At 37.8% G+C, this 25,822-nt stretch overlaps 2 protein-coding genes across 5 annotated transcripts in view; one reads left to right on the top strand and one right to left on the bottom strand.

The window, feature by feature from the left end:
- Positions 1–32: 32 nt before the first annotated feature.
- ELMOD2 (ELMO domain containing 2) lies at positions 33–19,726 on the bottom strand. Of its 4 annotated transcripts, XR_004425638.1 has the most exons (11): positions 19,599–19,726; positions 18,326–18,473; positions 16,382–16,410; positions 14,032–14,126; positions 12,557–12,686; positions 11,184–11,317; positions 7,974–8,042; positions 7,030–7,163; positions 1,973–3,594; positions 1,566–1,623; positions 33–656 (listed from the first exon to the last, which is right to left on the bottom strand). XR_004425638.1 is itself a non-coding variant. In XM_033134885.1 (9 exons), exons 2-9 carry the CDS (start codon positions 18,465–18,467, stop codon positions 3,449–3,451), a joined length of 879 nt encoding a protein of 292 aa, XP_032990776.1. In that variant the 5' UTR covers positions 18,468–18,473; positions 19,533–19,664. The 4 variants fall into 4 exon arrangements, 2 of the variants coding, with proteins under 2 accessions (XP_032990777.1, XP_032990776.1); XR_004425637.1 differs by having other exon boundaries at positions 1,566–3,594; XM_033134885.1 differs by lacking the exons at positions 33–656; positions 1,566–1,623 and having other exon boundaries at positions 3,449–3,594; positions 19,533–19,664.
- A 153-nt stretch (positions 19,727–19,879) lies between these two features.
- Positions 19,880–25,822, top strand: part of MGAT4D (MGAT4 family member D) — a 39,560-nt gene continuing 33,617 nt past the window's right edge. Inside the window, exon 1 of the mRNA XM_033134592.1 lies at positions 19,880–20,018. The gene's annotated coding sequence lies outside the window, so the exon portion shown is untranslated. The remainder of the gene's footprint in view (positions 20,019–25,822) is intronic.

Here is a 25,822-nt window from a genome sequence, read left to right as displayed (position 1 = left end):
GGGAGAAATAGTAACACAAAGGCTTATAATACTTTCAACATGTTTTTTATTTGTTCACAACATTCCAAACAAAATGACATCACATTTCAACTATTGCTTTCACATAAGAAGTTAATTGCTTTATCCAAAGTAGACAAAAATCGATTTCTTTAGGTTGCCAACCAGCACTTTTCCCCCCAGGGAAAGCTACTGCTTAAGTATTTTTTGAATACTTTGTTTAACAGAAGCAGACCCGCCCTATCATAGTAAGGTAGTAGTTGGGTCTTACCTGCATTGCATTTAAAATTTTTCTTGTCAAAAGCTGAAGCCAGAAAAACAAAACAAAAGAAAAAACCTCACTCATGATTTCCCTCAGATTCTTAACAATTCCATTAATTTTCATTAAAAAACTGCTGATGCAGAGAAGTGCCTGAATTAAGCCTGCCCAGACTTGTTCATAGAGAAGGTGGGTGGACCGTTTATCCTGAGGAAATAACTGTCGGTCCCCCGTCATTAATTCAAGAAGGATAATAAACATTATTGCTCTCCACACCAAACCTGTTCTCTTCTGTGCCATGACAACGTGGAACCTTTTCTGCTCTGGCCATGAGCACCCCACTTTTCACGCTCATGCAATGCTTCTCCTTTGAGCAAATCTTTGACCAAGTTCTATCTCACTAAACAAAAGGGGACAAACAGTACACAATCTATGAACACTGGAATAAGAATGAAGAGTACATTTGTTTTCACATAGAAAAATACATACAAATCCTAGTAGTTCTTAGAATAGAAAAAAATCAGGATGGGCATTTTCAAGGAAAAGATTCTGTTTTCTAAACTGTAAATGGTGTCAGTAAGACACTGATTTTTATATCTAACGCTATCACCATATTTATATACAAAGAGAGGTTGGTCTAGGTTCACTGATATCTCCTGATTTCTCCCATTCTTTAGAAAGTGTCTTTCAGAACATATTTGAACTATGGCCACTGTCATTGTATTTGTAGACTATTCTTTTCACTGGCACACTCTCTTCAACCTGATACATACAAAAATTCATTTCAACACTGATTCACTTTGTTGATGCTAAAACAAACATAATTTTCCTGCTACTTCAGTTCTATCACTACTTTGGTAGTTTATTAATTATTATAGAAACAGGTAAGATTCTAAATATGGATTTTAAGACTACATAAAATTCTAACATACATATGTTGAAAGCAAGGAAAAGTAGGAAGGCAGACACAATCATTCTATCTTTCTTTTCATCTATGTCACTATCACATAAAAGTCAGAAGGCTCATGTTACATTCTAAGTTACAACCGGTGACACCTATCAAACCAGACTATCAAACCTTAGAATCTGTTGATAGATTTTAGACCAATTCACTATAGAACTATTTGAAATGGTTACTGATTATTTTAAAGAAAAACAGGCAATATCTATATTGCACAAACAGAGGTGGATTTAAAGAACATATTATTGAGCAAACTTTCTAATGATATTTTAAAAATATTACTGAAAAGTTTCTTTTCTCCCTAGAAAGTGAAAGAGTTAATTACTTAAAAAGTTTCCCCTTCCATACCTGAATCATTCTTCTATTAAGCATACGGACAAAGGTTTAAATCAGTTCAAGATCTCAGCTGTTGAAAGATTAAAATATAAAGTATTTTCAGCATGAAAATGAAAAGACTAACAGAATTGCTTTCCATGTAATAGTAAACACCTTGATAAAATGAACTTAATGGTTAACACTTGATCCTTATCAGTATTTTGCTACATCTCATAGAACACTAGCTGGATGATAAAGCACTGAAAACATTTAAAAAATCAAGTTAAGATACTCCCAAGGTTGAGACCTCTCTTACAAGAAACCAATTTTGAAATTCCTCTAACACTGGATAGCTAAACTACTACTATTATAATCAAATGAACACAATTTTAAAAATAGTTTTATCTGATTGAGAAAAATCATAATTTTAATGCATGCACCTTTCATGTATGTGCTGTACAACACTGCATCTGTATTTTCCAATCGGAAATTTTTTACCACTCTTCTCTTTGGCAAGTTTGGAGAGCTCTGTCAATAGAAATGAACAAATACTTGAAAGTCTCAGGTCTTGATATAAGAGCCAGTGCTTCAACACTTGATATATACCATGTTGCAAGATGTACCAGCTACCACCATGTTTTAGATTACATTTTGTCTTTAACAGGCTGGTTTCTGTAGGATTTAAGAACTTAGTCATCAGATGAACCTATCTTCAAACTCTTAGTTTTGCTGAGTACAAGTGTCTAAAACACACGAAGAAGAAATCGTTCCCATTAGAGTTGCATCACTATGCAATCCTTGACACACTTGCTGCCCTCCTGAGATCTTAGGAGAATAAAGCTAGACAAAATGCACAATCATCATCCTCGGGCTACTTCAGGATCCCACAGATTGTTAACTCAAAGAACACCTACCAAATCCATACATCATTATCTAGAAACACCATGGAGTCAAAGCAAAGAGAAGCCAAGAGTTAACAGGAAGTAAAATAAGCCAACGATGCTTAACTGAGATTTTTAAAAAACTTTAAGTTTTTCTCATGCTTATGTTCAAAGACAGCTTTATTGAAACAGCAACTGTCCTTTGAATACAATCAAGATTTTCTTAGCAAATACATCTCTTTTCATAAACACATGCAGGGAGAGAAGTCCCTTAACAGGCTCTCACACCAACCACTAACTAAGGTTCTTTTCTACAAGTGACAAAAAGCAAATACTGAACATAAGAAAATGCCTTTAAGCTTTAAAATAACACTGTGATATTTTAAAGTGTGGATTTAAAAACACAAAAAGCAGGTCTCCATTACTGTCCTCCTCTCATTATCTGTGCTCAATATTCAGATAAATCAAAAAGGCCACGATCCTCCATTCTGTCTGACACACCTATGCTCTCGTTGCTACTAATGAAGCAACACTGACATGTGATTGCAAACAAAGAAAACCGTGAAGAACTACTCTCCCTGTTAATTAACCTACAAATAAAATAAGGGAAAGGAAATAAAGAACAATCATTTCCAGACTCAAAAACAAAAAACCCTAAGAGTTTTGCAAAGATACCAAGTTGAGAGCTACAACACGTAAAAGTAAAAACTGATTTTTACACATTTTAATCAACCCATTTAATACAAATACCTGATTTGTACTTTTATACTAACTGGGCTAAGCCCCAACTTCCGAACTGTAGTTCACATGACTCCGCAGGGGGATCTTTGGAAGGATAAGTTACCTTTGGAGGACAGTGTATAAATAACTGTAAACATACACTGATTGTCCACTAGCTTTCTTAAATAGAATTTCTGAAATATTTTTGTAGGAAATTATATATAAGCAGTATAATTGATCAGAAATTTCTATTACAACATATAAATTCTGCTGTGTGTGCAAAATGTTGTAGAAATAGAAGGTACTAGGGATGATTCACATTTTTAAAGTAAGTGATACATTACAATCCAGTAAGAGTCCTTTGATCTTTTCATGAAACTTCTCTCTATATATGTTGAAATACATAATGCTTTCTGGTTTTTCTTCAAACCAAAACTTGTCAAATTCATAGACAAGATAACCTGCAGTTAAAGAAAAATAAAACATATAGTGCTCAATAATGATATCACATCCAAACCATCCCATTTTAAAAGTATGTACCCATCCTTTAAATTCCATATTAGGGTACACTAATCAAAAATCATCTTAAACTACTAGAAACCCGAGGCACTGTATAAGAAATATTTTTGTATGTTCAAAATAAACACAATTTCAAAAAAACATTCAGTGTACATTTACTATTTGTCTCAAAAAACAAATCCCTCGAACTTAAGAGATACAGTACTATCAAAAGATAACCCTGAGAACAGGAAAAGTTATCCCCAGAGACCCTGCAACACAATAATGAAAGTAACTAGAAAATGTTGCACAGGGAAGCTGTTTCCTAATTGATTTCTAATTCTCAGAGATATTTCTACTTTTTTCAATGAACTATCAGCACCTTCTCTTTTGAAAAAGAATACATAAGCTCTAAATAGGCTTAACATTTTTGTTTTTCAATATCCTCATTAGAGTAGCCAAATTAACCCTGAAAATGTTAAAAGTATTTAATGAAAGCAGATATATTTCCAGCAGAAAATGCGAATGTAAAATCACTGCTACATCCTATTTGGATTCAGCCGGTCACGCCTGTCCCACCTCAGCTTCCCAGACAAGAGCCACCAAGATGCTGGCCCTGTGGCAGTGAGGCCCACAGCAGCCAGAGACACTCACGTCGCCAGTCTCCAGGGGAAAATACTGGCCAGAGGTCATTCTGCACTGCTTTCCTACCGATCACACTCCTGGATTTATTTCAATATGAGGAAATGCTTACTGGGGGGAGTTTTTTGGTTGTTTCTTTTTATATTTGTTTGATGTTCAATGGGCAGCATTAAACAAGCACAAATTTCACAGAGAAAGCAAACATCAGAGGCAGGTAGCAAAGTTCCCGGAGTTTAGGCCCTACATTTAAAGTCACTGAGAGAGTTAGGAGAGGAAATCAAGCAAGACTCGTGTGTGTAGGACAGTTCCCCAGCAACAAAAGGAAAGAAAAGAAGTGGAAGGAGGAAGATGCAGATTTGGATGCCAATCTGTTCGAAATGCCTAACCCCTACAAAAGGCGCCTGGCTGAGTCGGAGCCCCGGCGGGGTGAGGGCAAGGGGCCCTTGTCCGCTCACAGTACAAACACACCGTCTCACGGTCTACACTAAGGGATAGACAGGCTGGGGCGATATTGACCCAGTTTTGTTATTTGTATCTAGGAGCAGACAAGGCATGCAGACAATCTCCAGGAAAGTCAGGAAGGGCCGGAGGGTATGAAGCACACCACCAGTGCCAACCTGGGAACGGTAACGGACAGCATCTCACACCGGCTAGGATCTTCAGCCCACCCAGAATCAACTGTACCCCTAGGGACCTGAAAAACCCGGCCTTCCATCTAAAAACATGTGGCACTGACTCCTACTTTGTGTAACCATCGCCATAAGCTCCTTTTTCCTTATCTATAAAAAAATAATCTAAATATACAGACGCTAGGCTAGAGAGAGGGTGGGCTGAAGGTACACATTTTGGCATGCTTAGTACACAGATGGTATGTCAAACAGGAAACTGGATCAGATGATGGAGGGACAGGATGAAGGCTAACGAGAGAAGAGGGCCCCGGGCTGGGCTCAGAGGTGCCCCTACATTTAGTAAGGTAGCAGATGAGCAGTCAGCACTAAAGTCTATGGAAAAGCCAGGGGGACAGGAGAAAAGCCAAAAATAGTGTGGCATCAGAAAGGCCCAGATAATGTTTCAAGAAGAAAAGCACGGCCATTTATGCCTAGTGCTGCTAAAAGGATCAAGGAACGTCAAGGAAAAAAATGTGACAATCTCATTCAGCCACAAACAAGACTGTTGGTGTCTTTAAAAAAACAGTTTCAGCAGAGTAGTGAGGAGAGAAACAAGTTTAAAAAAACCCAAAAAACTGAAGGTGAGAAAATGAAAACAGCATTTAAAAGATTTATGCTGAAGGGGAGCAGATAAATATAGTGGTATCTGAAGGTGGACGCTACACTAAGGTAAAGTTTGGTTTTTGAAAATAAAAGCTTCCTAAATGCAGACTTATCCCCAGTTCCTACAACAGCAGCTGCCACACAGCAAGTGAATGACGCAGTGGGAGACAGAGAAGCACGTTTGTAGTCTGACAGGAATATTCCAGTAGAGAAGGACAGATGAATAATGGAGAGAAAACTGGATAACTGAAAGAACAAGGTCTCTGATAAGACTTCCCAGAGGTCACGTCTAAACTGAGATTTGAAAGATGAGTAGGCATCACCTGGAGAGAACGGAGCGGGCAGGAACAGTGCTCCAGGCTGGGTGAAAGGTCCAGAGTCACGAGAGAGCATGATATACTGGCACAACTAAAAGAAGACCAGTGTGCCTAAAGTTTACACTGTGGGGAGGTGGTGTGTGGCAAAAGGTGAGTCCAGAGAGGTTGTGAAGGTCTGGATTACACAAGGCCTTGTCGTGGGACCTTTTGAAGAATTTTAGGCAGTGGAGTAGGATGACTAGGTTTCCATTTTAAATAACTATACACTCAGTGTAGGGAAGAACTGGAAGAAGGTTATCATAAAAGACTGGTAAAAAAGCGATTACAGTAAATTAGCAATAAAAGCCTGAGGCTGTGACGTTACAATGCGGATGGGAAAAAGTAGACAAATACAGGAGAAATTTAGGAAGCACGCAAACCTGGAATGAATGATTATCGGAGGTTGTGGGAAAGAGACCCTAACGACACTTTCAACCGTGGAGTTGAAGAAGTTATGATTTGGCCATTTATTATCTAAATAGTTTCTTGTATCCTGCCAACATGCAAATGACATTCTAAAGACACCAAAAGATCAAGAAAAGTAGAGTATAAAAGCTAAGCTAGATTTGAATTTCTTACTTCTGAGCAGTATCTTCAGAAGATAGGCTCATTCAATTAAACCTTCAGGGTTCAAATATAACACCACATGGAACAGTGGTAGTAATGGCTGCTTTAGAAAGTTAGTAAGTAGCCCCAATCTAAGACGAGAAAGAGCCTGGCCTTAAAATGAGCGAGGGGTGAAAAGGTCCTTGAAATTAAATTTCCTTACAAGAGTTAACAAAATAATCTGTCCTTGACTCAACAGCATTCATTATCTAGTACTCAAAAAGGAAAATTCATTTTATAGTTGACTGGAAAATGGATCCCTACAGAAAAACTGCATGAATACTCAATTTGTATACATATGAAGAAACTGCATCATTGAGTCTTTAAATACAAACATAAAAACTGAAGTACAAAATACTCTTGGGAACCTATCTTCCATTATCTTCCATTTTTCCTAAGATCCTAAATAATAAAATGATAACCACTAAGTCATATGCTTGATAGAGGTATTATATATAACACCTTCCTAGTGATCTAAAAATTCTCTTAGAAACATCTAGTTTTATCTCCTTTTAATACCTACAATAAAACTGATGAAAGTGTTCCATTGTTGGTACACCGGGAACAAAGTTGTAGAGATGAAATTTCAAAGCTTCACTCTTCAGCAAGCTGTAAGCCATCTCTGTCAGATTGATTCCAACTATTGCATAAGAATACCTAAGTCAGAAACATTATCAGTTATATCAGCTAGCCGAATAGCTCATAAAATAAATTTAAAATTATGCAAAGAATTAGAAAAAAGTTACTTTGATCCACTTTTAACACAGTATTGATTTTATTATAATCTCTACATATTAAAAAAAATAAACCAGAATAGATTTAAAAAATTGTTCTTTAGAAGCTATTTGATTTTCTGGACATAATCTAAGAAATAAAATCTAGGAAATAAAAATAAAGCTCTGGGCACATGAACGCCTAAAACCAAAATCCTTACAAAAAAATTAAAAGGAGTACTGCATACATTCTCATTGATTTCTAAAAAATACTGGGCTATGTAACATTTTTCTCTTCCATTCTGAGGGTATTTACTTTTAAGATTACAGCTATGATGTTTTTTCAAAGACAGGTATCATTGGAATATAAAAATAAAATAATAATGACAAAGCTAATATGACCTCAATTTGCATTTCACTTCACAATTTTCAAAGCTATTTCTCATTTTCCTATTCCTATTTCAAAGTTATTCCCTATTCCTATTTGCAAATCTGTTTCTCAATAAATTTTTATAAAGGTCCTTATTATCTCCATTTTATAAACTATATCTTGTAATAAAAATACGCTGGAATACATACAAAATTGGTTTATGATCGTTTAGCCTTAAAAATAATGCATCATGTAATATCCTTTATAAGCTCTTATTCATTAAAATAATCTCATTTTAAAAATACCCTGAAATACTTTCAAATGCAGATCATTTAATCAACTTAAATTCAAGAGCTTACAGTTTCTTTCATACATCCAGCTTACCCTAATTTTGGATGATTTGAACGGGAAAGAATCTGATGAGCTTCACTGGTATAATTTTCACTGAAATACCTTAAAAAGTTTAAGAAAAATAATGAAATTAACATGTCATTCAAATTGAAGATATCCAGAGCGATTTTAAAAGCTCCTGTCAAAATGACACTCCTAGTACTGCCACGTAAATCTTGATCTCCAACACAAATAGTTTCAGTGACTCAGAAATGCTTCTGATCAAAATTTAATTCTGAGCTATCAAGCCTATCTAGCACAGGAGCCCTTATCAAGACTTCAAAGTATTTCAACAAATAAATGATTTAACAAGACTTTCTACCTACCTTAAAAAAGTAATCTAGAGTTCTTTCTGTTTATTTGTTTGTTCTAAGCTTTCTGTACAATAGCCAATATGTACCTGTTGGGATACTCTTCCTTTCACCTAGGCGTATTCCTTCGATCACAGCTTAAGTGTGTGTTGTTTAAGGCCATTTTCAGGGCAATCAGAAGAAAGTCAATAACCTTCATTCTGCGCTAAAAAACCCTCCTTGATCAGTGGTATAACTAAATACTGGCATTAATACAGAAGTACATGATAAAGCTATCTATCTGTAGGCTCATACATTCTACTGGCTTGTACTCATGCAACCTCTTTGAGTTCTTGAAGAAAGAGATCAAATCTGTTGGGTCACCTCATAATGCACTAGGAATCATATATATACATGTATATATATATATATATATATGATGTCTGACTCGATGTTTATGTGAGGATAAGAAATAGAATAAAAACTGGATTTACATGGCTTATTTAAATTTTAGAAGGCACAATCACTGAAATTTTCATAAAGCACGCAAATTTCTAATCAAATCTTCACCTATTTTTTCTTCTATAGATTCACACTATAGACTTCCATTTTTCTTCACTGGCTCTGATTCAACCCATTACAATAGGGGTTGTTAACTTAGAAGTCCATGAATGAAGGGGGATCCATTGACCACCAAAAATTATGCAAAATGTTTATGTGTATACATTTTCTGGGAGAGACTATACAAAGCTTTCAACAGATTCTCAGAGATCTATAAAACCCAAAATAGGAAAAAGTCCTGTTTTGATGCACTGCTTTCCCTAAATACTCTAATTTTTCTAATGTATCCCTTAGTTGGTTCTAACGTGCCTTTAGTATTTATATTTCATTTTTTAACATAATACTCCTAATATAATTTAGTGTTACATTAGTGTTACAATAATGTAACACAGTTTCAATTGTAATTAGTGTTTCAAACTACTCTTAAAATATTCAATCTGTAACACAGAACAACTTTTAATTTCCTTGCTGACCTGATTTAGTCAACTATCTTAACAGTATCTAAGAAATGTAACACCTATGCAAATAAGGAAAACTATTCCTCACAATATATTGCCTTGAGTTCCTTCCTTCCTCCTTTCTCTCTCCCCCTTCCTACACACATTTTTGGCCTTAACTTGTATATTCTACTTTTCTGCTTCTATTTCCCCATCTACTCAGATTTGTTCAGTCTCTAAATTTATTTTCTGTACAATATCCTTTCTTCTTCTGTACCTACCTCGGCATTCACTTACCTAAACATTATCTATCAAACTGTCAGCTATCCTTCAAAGCAACAAAATATTTTAAGAGATTAAGTGACAAAGTCCAAGAAATTGTTTTTTAAATTACATAAGGGTATTTGAACAGCTTGCCTGCTTCTTGACTGTGCGAGTATGTTTATTTTGATCCTGAAGTGTCATAGCTCCATACACAGGACAACAAACATGATTATAGAGGAATTAGAGCTAATTTTGTTTTTAATCACTTCTAGTACATCATCGGCAATCAAATAATTATTAATATGTCTATGTGAATCTTTTTTCATATTAGTAGATACTAGCTCTAAATAGACTAAAATATCTGTAAATCATTTAAAGGTCTATCAGAATCCCTAGTCTTGAATCAAACTTATTAAATCATTTAAATTTTAAGATAAATTAAATTCTCTTCTGGCAAATGCTGAAAAAGCTTGATTTCTGAGGAAAAGAACCAGAAGCAAGGTTATTCAGAAAAAGTTAACACCAGAATAGTGTGTATCTAATTGAGAGTGAGTCGGTTCAAATATCTGTGTAGCTTACAAGTACCAAAGAAACATGGTCTTTAAAGGATAGAAACAAGTAAATCATGTGTTATGAATAAATTTTAAAATATTTTATAATTTTTCCAAGTGGAAACAAAGTATATTCTACTTAAGTTCCAAATAGAAATTTCTGTTTATCAAAGTGGGAACTGGCAATTTCATTTTTTGTGCTTATTATTATTTTTAAGACTACTGTGGTTTGCTTATCTCTGAGAGGTAAAATTATAGGGAACTTTCATATTCATTAAATGTAGGTATTACAGAAAATTAAGTATTTCGGTAACTGGAGAAAAACTGTACATATTGAAACAACCCGTGTCTTCTATTTTCCCCCAAAATAGCTTTGTCCATATTGACTTAGATATTTTTTTCTCAATATTAACATCATTTAGTTCAATTTCAGGACTGATCTTTTTCACAGTGACTATCCACACTTTTTTAATGGTTAGGTTTCCCAGGTATTTTATAGACTGTAGCCTATAAATCACAATTCAAGCATAGACCCAAACACTAGACTGTCATTCATCATTTGATTATGCTTATAGGAGGAAAGTAATCTTCCAGTTTATTTTCTAGAATAATTTAGGCTCTCAATTCTGATCTTAGTTCCATATTTCGCAATTTCATACATGTGCCCAAGAATAAGTATTAAAGAAAAAAAGGAGAGAGAGTCCAGACAGGTTCTGAAGTCAGGGATTGAGATTGCTTGCACATATGGCAAAGAAAAAGTGTGAAGAGACTTCATTATTATCTTATCTGGTTACATTTCCCAAAATGGAATCAGAGAGCCAAGAGAGAAGAGGCAAGAGGAAAAAAAGAATAAGAAAAGAGTGCAAATAATTCCAAAGAGGTATCAGAAGGGAGGCCAGGAAGAGAAAGAGGAAAAGTATTGGTAAGTAAAGAAATCACACACACATACACACAACAGGTATATTTCCAATGTCTTTATATTGTTGCCAACACATTAGTAAATACTTTTAGCACTGCAGCTATTAAAATTCAGAAATAGTATGAAATTAGATTGGGAGTACATGTAATTTCATTTAGAGAAAAAAGTTTATTTTCACTTACACAAGGTTGATTAATCCAAGTATGCCCATGCCTCTGAAGTCTGTTTTAGGATCATCGCCCTGGAAACCAATGTCAGCCCACTGCTTGGAGATTCTAGCCTTCAACTTTCTTGTGGGCATTAGAAGATCCCAAAGCTGTACAAACAGGCTTCCATATTACAAATAATAGTGATGTTCCTAATTTACAAACACATTTTCCTTCTCATAGCTGACGTAACTAGTAAGTTGAATGCTTTCAATTAACTTTTGTAGACAAATCATAGGTTCAACAAAGACTCTGTTTAGTGATCCCTAAAAGAAGTCGTATACTTATTCCAATTTAGAAGACTGATACAAAGAATACATTTTGAAACGGTAACAAATACACAGAAATCTAAAATAACGAGATGCCTTTATTTACATGTGTCCATGTATGTATATGAGCGTATATATGTATATGTACATATATATATACTGTATGCACACACCAGAACCGGTAATTGGCAAAGTGCTTCCTTCAGAACTTGTCACGCACTTGGCCCTTGCCTCTGACAATATATACTTAAGTAGGCTCTATTTTATGAAAGGATGATTAGTCCCTAATCAGAAGGAAAACAGGCCTGAGTTAGGGAGGGGATCATGAAGAAATAATACTGATAGTATTCCAACCCATATGATAACCATTTTACAAATTTTCAGTTTTAAAATAAAAAAATAAGATGACTTTGTTTTAAGTAACTATATTCCTTAAGACTGAGATCAAACAAGAGACAGCTATCCTAAGATAATGTAAGACAGCTATCAAGTATTAGATAGCAAGCAACAAATCAATCAATGCAAAATAAAGTTTAAAAAAATTAATCATTTTCTAAATTGGACACAAGTCATCAAGCAAAACAGATTTACAAAACTGGTCTAAGTTTATAAAAATTTACAAAACAGGAATATCTGCATTTTTTTTTCCCCATTTCACTACCATTTCAGGCATTGTGGAGTAAAGGACTCCTAATAAAAGGAGGATCCTGTTACCTAAAATAAAATGTGAAGACTTGTGATCTTGTTTTCAAACAGGGTCAGGACTCTGGCCCTGAAGCTAAATCCAGTAATTAGACTGGTTTTACCTGGTCCATTCTTTTATTACTAACAGATCTCCCTTATACGTTTATAATGTATTTCGGAATTAAGAGCATTAAAATAAAATTGAGTTATTTACACTTATCAGAAAATTATTAAAGAGTTAACTAAAAATCTTTCACCAACATAATAAAATTCTCTAAGGGGCAAAGAAACTGGGGGGCTGTATTAGTCTCGAGGGTTTGCACACGGACGTTACCAGCAGAAGTCTGATTTATTTTTCAATGTTCAGTAACGCTAAACGCAGAAAACAAAACTTACCTTGAGAAGCAGCTGTTCATGTTGCAGGTTATCAGAATCATATGGCCTTTTCCTCACACTTTCTACATCCAAATAGAGCTGTTTATAACCAGATATCTGCAGTAAGCATGCCTTCATGCAGATTTTAAAACTAAAAATGATAAAATTATTTTTAAAAAGTCATGCCTTCATATCACAGTAAAGTAATGCCTTCCGTGGTTTTTGGTTCATGTGTCTATTTAGAAACCATTTCCTAGCTTTCAGTTTAATACACTAGGCATCAACAGCCTCCTTAAACACCAAACATTGTACAAAGTATCGTGTAGGATACGATAAAACAAGGCATAGAAAGAATACGAGACATGGTAGGAACAGCAAACTTTGTAATTGCAAGGAATTGTCCTGCTCTTCATGTTGTTTCTAGGCAATTTCATACATTCCCAAATCTTTATTGCCAGATATCGCCAACAGACCTCATTTTCCAAGTACGTAAATCTCTAAATCAATTAATGACATCACTAATCATTTGTTCCCCAAGCTCGAACCTCCGAGTTCCGACCATCCTCTCTCCATCCACAATACATCTTGTTTGCTAAAAAAAAACAACAAAAAACAAAAAAGCCCCCACACACAAGAACCCAGAGGACAGCTGTAGCCCTCAGTGCAGCATGCACGCTCGGCGTGTATCTCCACTCACTTCTCCGAGCCCCGCTCTGCGGGTTCTCAACGCCCAGCTGCAAAGGCCTCCCTTTCATTCCCAGACACGCAGGTACTTTGTGCCTTGTTGGCACTCTTCCTCTGCATGGCATGTCCTCCCCTACCCGTTCAAAAAGGTCCAGCTCAAATGTCACCTCTTCTGTGGAACCAGCCCCACAGTTCTCTCCTGGACCCTTCCCTGTCCCAGCCAAAACAAATTGCCCCTTCCCCTATATGTACATAGAAAATGCTGAATAAAGAAAAAAATTGCTAAATACTAAGTCAATGTACTAGTGCTGGGAACACAAAAATGGAATAAGACTCGTCCTTCTCTTACGGAACTTAGCATTTATTAGGGGAAAAGCAAGAGTCCATCAATGATTACAACACAACGGGTTATGCTATGACAGAGAGCTCTGTGAGAGGCCAGAGCAAGGTCACCTCACTTAGACTGGAGGAGCCAGGGGGACCTTCCTGGAGGACAGAGAAACTCAATTTTGAAGGACAAGGACATAGTAGCTGAAGTTATTTAACTTTGGGAAAGTGATGGTAAGTTACCTTAAAGAAGGCCCATGGCAAACTGGCAATAGTACTGGACTGGGAACCAAGAGAGACAGGTTTTAGTTCTGCTCCCATCATTCACCTCTCGGGACCGCAATTCCTCACGTACTGAAGTGAAAGGGTGGGAACAGATGCTCTCCACAATGCCTTCACCTCTGATGTTTTACAACTGCGTGTGATCTCTACAATTCACAGGATGTGGGTGCAGAACAAAAGAGAATGCTGGAAAAACAGCGTACCTGACATCCTTCTCAGGGTTAATATTCTTTTCCTTCATTATATGTTCTACACATTTGTCCACTTCACTCTGAGCAAGTGTCGCTTTCTGTAAAACCTATTGATGTGACAAAAAGCTGATTGAGAAAAATCCTTTATAGCTGAAAAAGAATAGTACGTTTTGAGGTATTTAGTCAACTCTACAATGCAGATATTAAAATGCAAAATGAAACCAAATTTGTTTCAAATTTCCACTAGGGCTAAATTCAATCAGTTAATTATTGAATTAATTAAAAGAGAAGCAGCATGCTGCTTCCAATAAAGGTTTCCTTGACTGAGAATCAACAGGCTGTCAGCTGATGAGTTCTTGGCAAAGGCGCTACGAGCACAGTGTGCTTATGAAGCAAGCACTTTTTATAAAATTCAAAAATTACATAATAAAGATGTAGGTACAAATATTTTTATGTACAAGTCAAATTTTAAATGCAGATGAGCACAAAGGAGAACTTAAACAATCTTGAAATCTCACCTCCAGTAACAGCCACTCGTAACAGATTAGCATATAATCTTCCAGTCTTTTTTCCATGCATATGAAACAGATTTCTAAATAATTTGGCCTACAAATGTCCACTGGGTCCTTCCTTTTAACAACCAAGCAAGTTCAGGTCTTCCTTACCCTTCGAGTTTCTTTAACTCTTGTCCCTCTGTAAGGTACCATCAAAATCCACTCTGGTATCCCTTATACTCCAGGCAAAACGCTCCCATCCTTTCTCTGCTTATCGTGCGCTTTCATCTGAAATGCTCCTTTCCTCAATCTCTAAATTTATCAGTCCTTCCCATTTTTAAGTTAGCTCACATACCAGGTCCAGGAAGCTTTCCCTGGTTCCATTCAAGTTGAAGTAACATGTCCTCTCTTGGAATCCCTATAATTGTTTATCTGTAATCTTTCTATGACTCTTACAACTTTATTATATATTAAGTGGAAAATTCTTTCAGGACAGATTCTATTTGTATCTATTTTCACATCCTGCCCATAAGAGATAATTGACAAAAATATATACATTTGTGTTAGTATATTCACAGTGTGAATGTTTCATTTTTTTAATAGGTCATTCTCCAGAACGTAACTGATATGCTTGCAATATTCAACAAGGTCCATTTTGTTTTTGGTATGAATCAGTAACTCATATCAATAACACTAGATAGTAGCAAGACAACATTTTTTGATCCTATATTTTTGACTCACATTATCCATCATGACCAAGTACATACATACATAACATATATATGGATATCTAAAATATATACAGATGCGCATACACACATAACTAAAATTAAAATGTCATAAAACAATATGTAACCTTATTATGACCAATATTCTTTAATTATTTTCTATTCCTTTTGTCATTTCTGTTTAATGCTGGCTGTGCCCTACAATGGAATTTCAAACAATGATCTAAATGACCCATGGTCTATCTATGCCACTCCACATATCAATATAGAAAAAATCTGAACTACTAGGGAAGTACAGAACACAGTAGACTGAATCATTGGTCCCAATTTTTCACTCCCCTGTAACAGAATTATATACCCATCTGTTTACCATGGCCTTACACCGTATTTCTCCACCTTGACTTGGGCTTGACCACATAACTTACTTCAGCCAATGGAATAGTAATGGATACGTCACCAGGAAACAGAATACATCTGTGTAGTCAGGGCTTCAATGATCCACTGTGACAAGAACATTCCCCAGGTACTCACTACTGTTCCAATGCGGATCCCAGAATAAGACAATTGGAACAGGCCTGAAAGTGACACCAGTTTGAAGAAGTCTCTCCAGCCGGCCCACAGACACATGAGCAACAAATAACATACTGTTATATGCCCCTGGGATTTTACAAGTTTGTTACACAGCAAAAGCTCACTAATATAGTATGAGCTATAACTTACTTTGGATCAAAAGGTACATGACCCAGGGTAGTCTATAACTATCCAAAATTGCTTGCTTTCCTCTCACATGAAAACCTAGCTAAGGACACAGTCTAAAAGAAGGTTTTCCCCCAAGACCCTGCTTTCTCCAAAGCTATCAAGTCTTGAGGCAAAATAAACAAGCAAAATCTCAGAACAGAACAAAGTATTCAAATACTTCTTTAAGCATGAGTAGCGCACGCACACACACAGATAAAATATTTTAAAAATGGAATATTACTTCTAAAGTGCGAAAATTTCACTCTTTACAGTAAGTACTCTTTACAGCAAAGACTCTTCCAGTAAGATATTAGTAATTAATTCTAAAATTGAGGCATTCTTTTAAAGAAAAAGTACCTCCTCGTTAAGTTTTCTAGAATTATCACCATGATAGGAACTTACCTTACTCTTGGAGTATGTCAAGGAATGTTCTGAAATGGAAAAAGAAAAAAAAGAAAGTTATCACTTAAATGTTGTTTGTGTATTACTCCATAAACAAAGAGTATAAATATCAAGCCAGTGATAAATTACTTTAGTAGTTCTAGGAGATATAATTTCTATATGACTCTAATATAGCAAACACCTTAAAATTTCATCCTTACAGTACAGAGAACTCGATGTGATTCCAAAATCCTCAACCCAACACAATATACCAGAGCAAAGAGATGAAGTCACCTAACTTCCCCAAAGTCACCTGTTTCTGTGCAGATCCCCACGTGTCTACCAACCACTGCAAATTCACCCATGGCTGCCTCAGACTAGCTCGGGTCCCAGAAACTCATCTTAAGACTACAGTGAGAGTGTTCTCTACTACATATTTTTCATTTGTTAGCCATCATACAACACGGGGGCAAAAATGAAAAGACTAGATTATTTGCCCAACCTTCCTCTAACCAGACATACAGCAAAAGAGCTTCTCCAGTCTTTTCTTGTTTCAAGAATGACTAGAACATTTTTACTGGTTTATTTAAAAAAAAAAATTTGGTATATTTACTTATAGTCTTTTTCTCAGCAATTTGAAAATTTCGAGAAAAATGCTTTCGTCACAAAGTAAGGCTTTAAACGTATGTTCTTCCCCCGACATTATAAACCCAATACTGCCAATACTGCCAACCAATACTGCCAAGATTTCTTATCAAGAGATACTTTGTTCTTCTCAGAGCAGTCAAAAGGGCAAATCAAAAGAGTAGGCAATAATTTAAGTCAGCCACAAAGTTGTGAGAAAACTAGGAAGTAATTAACCTTCAGTCATCCAGCTGCCCTGAGGCTTGCTCTTTCATTCCATCACCCTTCCCATGTTGCCTTGGATACCAACACCCACTCCCCAAATCGCACAGGGGTAGATTTCTTAGTTGAAGCACACTTGTTCAACACAAAAGAGGGTCTGATTAAGTCATGATTTTCCATTTAACACAGTGATCATATACTGCAGCTGATCCCTGGTCTTCCTAATCATGGCCCTAAAGAGAGAATGACCTCTGCCACATTTCTCACTCATCTGTATGCTAATTTAAAGCAATATTTTCAATTATGTATTAGAAGTTGATGAATTTCAGAAGGTAGCAGAGTAATATTATTCAACAGAAATATAATGCAAGCCAAAATGTGAGCCACGTGTACTTTAAATTTTCCAGTAACCATATTAAAAGAAACAAAATTGATTTGAATATTTTAACCCAATATATCCAAAATATTTTTGAACATATAATGAATACAAACAATTGCTAATGAGATTTTTTTTTACACTCTTTGCTCATATAGTCTTTGAAACCCAGTGTATATTTTATACTTCCTCACATCTCAATTTATACCAATCACCTTTCAAGTGCTCAATAGCCACATGTGGCTTCTGGCTAGAGTATTGGACAATGCAGATTTTGAGTCTAATATTCTTTCCTAGTGAGCACTGGATACCTATTGCTGTCCTTTCATGAATTGCATAAGGGATTAAAAAATTGATGAAGGATGCTCAGTATAAAAATGGATCTAGATCCAATCACTCTATCCCATCACTTGAGTGAAAATTTCAAAGGGCTCACAGTAGAGATTCTTCTCTAGAATATAAATTGCAGGTATAATCTAAGGGAAAACTGATGAATTTCAGGAGCCAGAGAAGATCATTGTTTGCACAATGAGGAACTAAATAATAATCCCTTTTTCTATAAAATCATAGAGTTTTAGAGCTGGAAGGATTCAAAGCTAGATATCAGACGTGATGAAAATGAATTTAAGGGAGTTGATCAGGATACACAATGAGTGCATCTGTCACTATGCGTATTGAGAAAAAATATTCATTCACAATTAAAATTTTATTAGTTTTTAATATTCTTTTTTGAATAACATTACCTATCCTGTGTGTCCTTTGTGCACCTACATAGGTATCAAATATTCGCTGCAATTCACACTTTCCAGTCATCTGCCGTAAGAGCCATTTCATCCAAAATCGAAAAAAGTGCCCATAGAAGAACTCCCACAAAGAAATGAACATTTTTTCCTGGAGAAGGAAATATATGTTTAATGACCTTAAAGTGGATATTAAGATGGAAAAAAAATTACTTTACCCAACTCATCAAATCTCAAATTAATATGTCTTATGTTATCCCACTGTGTCTATTTTGTAGCAGTGTTTAGGAATGTAAGAAAACAATGACCGGTATAATATATACCATTTAGATTAATTAAATGATGTCTGGTCAAATGGTCAATTTATCACTTTTAAAAAAATAACTGTAAAAATCATAACTACTTAGATTCAAGCTCTCAGTTCCTTATTTTAATTTCTCACTCTTTGAAAATTGGAACTCAACAGTTCACAAACAAAAAGAACCCAACTAAGCAACAATTAAATCTAATATACCATATATAAGAATTATTACAAGGTATAAACTCTTCTTAGTCCCTATGAATAATTCCAGTGACATCTATTCCACAGTCAGGTGATGCCATCAAATAGAAACACTACATATGGCTTACAAACTGAAGTATACGAATTGAACACTCTGTAGATCACATCCTGGCTAATTTTTGATTTTCCATTCTAAAGGTGAAGGACAGAAAAACTAAGAGCAATAAACTACATCCTCAATAAAACTGAATCTTTATGTCATAAGAAAAATCTTCAGCTCCAAAATGAAGCGTGGTGGGGGCAACGCAAGTGAGGAATTAAAAACAAACAAAATGCTCCTCTCCTTCCTCCCTGAAACGGGCCCACGGAGACATCATCTCTAGACTTGATCCTTAGGGACTATCAAATTCGAAATCCCCGCAGGTCAGTGCAGAAAACATATACATCTGACATGGGCTGAACTGTAACTTTAAAATGAACCCATCTAGTCCGCGCTCATGACAAAAGAACTGCCAAGCGGAGGGAACACAAGCCTCGCAGCGTCTGTGCTCCCCAGACCTCGGGGAGTCGCTGCGGTCAGTCCCCCTTCCGAAGCCCAGCGGAGCCGAGCTCGCGCGCTGCCGCGAGTGGGAGGGAACGGCTTGCACAAAGCCCCGCCGGCCCAGGCGCCCCGTGGATTTGCCGAGGGGCACTGCGGGGTTCGCGCACCCCGCGAGTCCTCGGCGCACCCGCACGGAAGCAGCTCCGGGCGAGAGGAAAAGAAACAGCAGCCACCTGACAGGAGCAGAAGAACCATGGGGAGCTGGAGTCCGTCTCGGTTTCCCCAACTGCAAACAGCCGGCAACGGAAATTACGCTACTTGTAGAGCGCTCCCAGCAAGCACCGAGACCCGGAAGTGAGGGAGTGAGCCCGCAGGAACGCCTCCGGCCTCCTTCGATTGGTCCGCGCTCCACCAATTGCTAACGCAGCAAGGAGGTCGAGCCGAGTTGCCTTGGTGCGCGTGCTCGGATTCTAGGGACGCCCAGCGGTTTCCCTGGCAACGGCTACTGGAGGCACGCCCTGCGCCAAAGATTGGTCTTTTCTGGCGCTGCTGTGGAGACTTCGCTCGCCGTACACCCGCTGGTCGCTTGGACAAGTGGTAACCGTGTACTTACTGCTTCTATACGTGAGCGCGGAAGAAGCAGTGTGACTTTGGTAACTATCATAGCGCCAAGGTTACAAAAGAGCTTTCACCTGCATTTGTCTCAATTCTGTGTGTTTTCCATTCGTGGTTGGGAATTGGCACATGCGGAGAGTCGACATAAATTATACGCGTTTTTGCTAATGGGAGAGGGTTGGCCCCTAACCCCCGCCTTGTTCAAGGGTCAACTGTAATTATTAATAGTTCCACTTTATGGATGAGGACACGGAATTCAGTGTAATGACTTGCTCGTGGCTACTAAGTGGCAGATAAGGAAAGCGCTATACGTTGAAAAAAGAAGTTTGGACTTCGTTCTATAATAATAAACATCAAACAGTTAATTACCAAACATTTATTCCTTAACTGGTTGTTTTTCTTGGAAAAGTAATTTATGTACATAATTTTTTAAAACTCGAACCTCCAACAGTATATTCGTTAATTGAAGTATTTGTTGATTGTCTATTATGCACCAGGCAGTAAACAAACAAATATTTAGTACGCCAGGTGGTACTAAAGAGAGATAGGGAGGGGGAGTTTTTACATACAGCATAGTCAGGGGAGCCCCTGTGTTAAGGTGACATTTAAGCATTGTCCAAGATGAAGGAAGGGAGTGAATGTTAAATCTGTGTGGAGGAAGAGTATTCCAGGCACTGGAATGGCAAGGGCAAGGGCCTTGAATCAGGAGCGTGCTTTGTAAATTGGAGGAATAGCAAGGCCAGTGTGGCTGGCGGAGAAAGAGCAAGGGAAAAGCAGGATATACATACAAAGGACAACTTACACTGAAAAACAACTTCCCCTCACCACCCTCAGAATCCTGGTCCCTCAGCCCCCTTGCCCGGAAACAGCCAGCATTCGTTTCTGGTTTATACCTTCAGGAATGTTCTATGTAAGTGTATGTGTGTGTGTGTTCCCTCCATCCCCTTGTTAACACAAATTGAAACTGCAATACACACTTTCCCACATTTCAACCAACGTTTATTTTTAAAAGGTACTAATTGTGAAACGCCAGACATGGGAAGGGTGCATAAGCCATCATCCCTGCCTCACAGAAGCAACAGAGAATCAACCTGGTAATGAAATATGGATGTACAATAATAAAGTCGTAGAATCTTACATCTTAAAAGGAACTTAAAGATCATCTCATTGCCTATTTTTATGGTACATGAAAAGTTTCAGAAAGCCGAAGTACACAGCCACTTTGGCAAAATAAGAAGTAGAAACTAACTTCTATTTCAGGAGGTTTCTGCGTTTATTACACAAGACCTTCATAAAATAGAAAGTGAGATAAGCCTGTATACAGGGGTAGAATCCTTTTCCCTTTTCAGTGTGCTATCCTGGGAGTGGCGAGTGCAGAGAGGAGCTCTTCTCCTTGTCTCCATGCTGTTGGTCCACTTCTATCCATGTTTTTCTCCAAGAGAAGAGAATGCTAACCTGTTTGGTCAGAACCTGACAAGTGGACTGAACTGCACTGATTGAAAACAGGGTCCCTGTACATCAAAATGTCGTGTGCTTGTGACTGCCTCTTCTCTTTCCCACTAATCCTTTTCATGTAACTGACAAATACAGAGGGTACCAAAAAAAAAAAGTACACACATTTTAAGAAAGGAGAAAACTGTATTAAAATTGTAATAGTCAATATATACCGATAACAAAAGATGAATACAAGTCATGTGTATACATTTTTTGGCACCCCTGGTATATCAAACCACATCTGTCCATCAGGGAAGATTGACTTTCTTTCTGTCTTATACTCTGGTTTTCTTCTTTCACGTAGCTGGCTAAATGGCGGTTAAATCCTAAGATTAGAATTCTGGCTTCAAGGGGAGGGTGAGACCTACTTAGGTCTGAACTAAGTGGTTTGATTTTACGTGGCCTTGTCAAATACACCTACAAGGCAAACAAAGGCTATATAGTATAATGAAGTTTGGTTATATCTTTGAAGTTTGGTCTCTGCTTTCTTGAATTCTCAGAGCAAACAACTGAGGCACTGTTGATTTTAAGAACTGCTTAGTGGAAAGAGTTGTTTGCTATGTCTTAAGTAACAACTTGTTGCAGTGTTCAGCTGTTGATCCATATAGGACCCATGATAAATAACACTGCTGGAATGCAGTGAAGTCTGGAATGCAGTGAATTTAGACTGAGAAGTAAAGCTTTCACTCACAGTGAAATGGATTACCTCTGCGGAAGCATTAAAAATGTTAAGGACAGTGGCAACCCTGATTGGTTTCATGATTAGTTGTGTTGCACTTCCCTGAAACTATGTTAGACACTGTGATTAGGGGGGAGCCCTCCTGTATGGGCTCCCCACATGAAGAGAACAAGGAAACAGACAGAATGCCAAGGTAGATTTGTTCTCACAGCTACTAGTAGTGGGCTTTGCCAGTGAAAAGGAAGTTTAAGCTATTCAGAATTAAGCTGTGGGCTGGGGTGGAAGTGGTAACCAGAGCAAAGGAAATAAATGCTGAATCAGGTAGAACTATTTACATGATTGTTTTGTTGTGTTTTTTTTTTTTAAAAGACAGGAGCTAAAGGGGAATAAAGAAGCAGGAAACGTGACAGGACTCCTGCAAAGGGTTTGGTGGCACGTTATAGTTGAGAGGAGGGAAGCCTATTCTAGCCACTGCATCCACCTCACCCAGGTTCACCTATCAGATCTGTCCCAGTCATCCCAGCCTGGATGAGTTCAAAGCTGACGATGCTGAAGGGAGATAAGGTGTGTTAGGCACAGGGTAAGGATTTAACTCAGCTACTAATGTTGTGGGAGAAAAGGATGATCAACTGGAGGGTCATGAAATCTTCCTTTGACTCCAGGTAGGAGGTCCAAGATTGTGTGATACAGTCAGTGTGGAGTGGCAGAAGATGGTGGAAACCTTTTTGGGATTATTGAGTGATGATGTGAAATGTGGTATAATACCAGCAGGGGTATGATAGGTAATACTGAAGTATCAAAATAAAAGTTTGGGGCATATGAAAATGTGATGGTAGGTTGCACCAGAATCCCCATGAAGCTGAACATGGAAAAATAAGAAAGAAAGATCTAGTTCTTGCCTGTACCTGAATATGTAATGAAAGTGGATGTGACGAAGATCCTTGTTACTACCAGCTTAAAGCCGAACGTCTTTAAGAAGCAGAGATGTCCACCCTTCATGTAGTTTTAATTGAACATGTAAAATGAGTCATTCAAACCTCCCTTTGTAGTAAATATGAGACACTGTCAGGTTCTGCCAGGACACAGGAAATCTCATCTTTCATTAGGAAACGAGAGCAGGAGTGCTGATCTCCACCGGTGCTTTCTGTTACTCTTTGTGGCCCAGGAGAAAAAGAGAAGGCTCTTGGAAAGAGCTGTTAACGGTCATGCTTTAAACAAGGTAGTTTCCATGGTTTAAACAAGTGTCTGTTGTTCCAGACATTGTGAAAAGTGTGTAAGAGGTTAGTCGAGCTAACTGTGACTCGGATGATTTTGTGTGACAGATTCGGCTAATGCTGTCTTCTTGATCTCACTCTCAGAGAGAAGCCAAGCACAGTTTGCTTGTACATGAGAAGGGATGTATTATACATTTGTGGTCCTTCCCCAAAGAGATCTCGGACCTCTCCGACTCACTTTCACAATTTGGTGAGATCAGATTTAGATATGATCCCCATCAAAATTAAGTTAATTCATTATATTGATGACACTGTGATCATTGCTCCCTGGGAGGGAGAAACTCAGACTTGAGAGCTGAAGTGGCACATATGACTAGCCGAATGGTTAATGACTCCAGCTAAGATTCAGAACTTAGCGCAATCAATTAAATTTCTAAAATAACTTCAGGTCACGAGAGGTATTCTATAAATGGTAAATAATAAGTTACTCTCCACCAGGACCATGCCAATAAAAGGGAGGCACAGCAACACCTTGAAGGACTGTTTGGCAAACAATGAAAAATACATAATGCTCAGTGGCCCAAGTATGCTGCTAAGACCCTACGGTTCAAACACATTCACAGAATTTTAGACGTTTCTGACACCAGAATACATGCAAATTCGAGGCTTAGAATGAAACATAATACTGCCATCTTGTGGCGACCACTGGGATTTTGGGACTCACAAAGTTCCTGATGGTGCTTAGAGACCCAGTTTGCCTGCAGGCTGTTTGGCTCCAAGAAAGCAATTGTGGTAATTTTAGAGCAGCAAGTTATATTAAGATCCTAACTACCTATGATACGATAGGGACGATATTAGAATGAGATTGTGATAGAGAAGAAGCTGCACAACAAAATTCTCAAAATGGAATTCATGTCATGAAAGGTGTCTGAGGTGTTATAACACACACCTGAGCAGGTAGCATCTCTGCTTTAGGACTAATTCACAATCCACTTCAATCGCTGAAGGGTCTAAACCTCATGACTCTCTTTCCACTAAAATTGATTTATTCATGAGAGGTCCTGTAGAGAAGAAACTCCAATATCAAAGTCAGCTACTCTTTGCTCTACAGAAAGTAAAAACCCAATCAAATAATGCAAAGATAAGTTCATCCCGAGCCGAGTTGAGAGCAGTAAACGTGATGGTGGGGGAGGAACTTAATTCTTTACCTCAGGGCAATGTTTGGACATTTAAGGAGTCGTAGGCAGTAACTTCTAGGAGAATCTTGGTGAGTGAACATTAAGGATACACACACACCCCTCTCATGTAGCGGATGCAGTTGAGGGGGATCATAGTGGGTCACAGAGATGCCCACAGCGAGGATTGAGTTGGTTCAAGAAGGGGAATGGACTGTCCAGCTGATGCCCTGTCACTCCCTTGAAGTAGCGACCTGGGTCATTTCAGTGGGTACAGTGGTGCCAAAGCCATGTGCCAAAGCCAATAAATAATAAGTAATTATTCTGCCCACTATCGTCTCTTACCTAAACCACTAATGTGGTAAGAGATTGTTGAATGGTGCTAGCAACAAAAAAGTAGCCATTTAAAAATGGCATTCGGAAACATCTGGGCACAGGAATCCAGCATATAAGCCAGGGAACTACTGTACTGGGTTACTATCTGCAGCCCTAGAGGATTCATGTGAGTTTGAAATGTATTCTCTCTTGGGCTAAAGCCCAAACCCTGCCAAGGGCTGTTTGGTTTTTTGTCATACATCTCTCTGGACCAAAGATGCATTCTACACTCCAGTGTGCAGGAATAGGCTCAGAAAAATCCCGACATGACATGGACATATTATTGTATTCCATACCATCTACAAATTAATTGATACTAGGACTGGTAATTGAAACATTATTGCAAATACAGTGTAAAGATACAGAAGGCTGTTCAAACATGAGGCACAATAAAGGGGGAACAGTTTTTAAAAGGTTTTGGTTGCGGGCAAGGAAAAAAATCACTCCTGAGATTGTGGCTTAAAACCATAATTTGTTACTTGTGATTCTGTGGGTTGGCTGGCTCCAGCTGAGCAGTTTCTCTGGTTTTGTGTGGGGTCCCGATGCAGCTGCATTCAGCTGGAGTTTGGCTATTGCGGGACCGTCCAAGATGGCCTCGCATCCTCGTGTTCCTCTCCACGTAGCTTCTAAGCATTCAGTAATTTGGATTGAGCTTCCTTATAGTATGCCTGTTGTGCTCCAAGAAGGAGAAGGCAAACGTTGCCAGTCCTCTCACAGCCTGGTTCAGGACTCCCAGAACAGTCTTTCTGCTAATGTTGAATGATGAGAACGAGTTATAAGGTGGGCCAGGCCCCCAGACTCCACTTTGCATGTGAGGAGCAGCAGGCATAGGTGAAAGAATTGTTGGCTAAGTACCACAGTTTCCCTAAGGAAAACTGAAGTGCTATTACCATGGGAAGGACAAA

This window comes from Rhinolophus ferrumequinum, chromosome 18 (assembly GCF_004115265.2).
Source record: "Rhinolophus ferrumequinum isolate MPI-CBG mRhiFer1 chromosome 18, mRhiFer1_v1.p, whole genome shotgun sequence".
NCBI lineage: Eukaryota > Metazoa > Chordata > Mammalia > Chiroptera > Rhinolophidae > Rhinolophus > Rhinolophus ferrumequinum.
The sequence above is the reverse complement of the archived record's forward strand: the minus strand, read 5'-3'. Positions and strand labels throughout refer to the sequence as shown.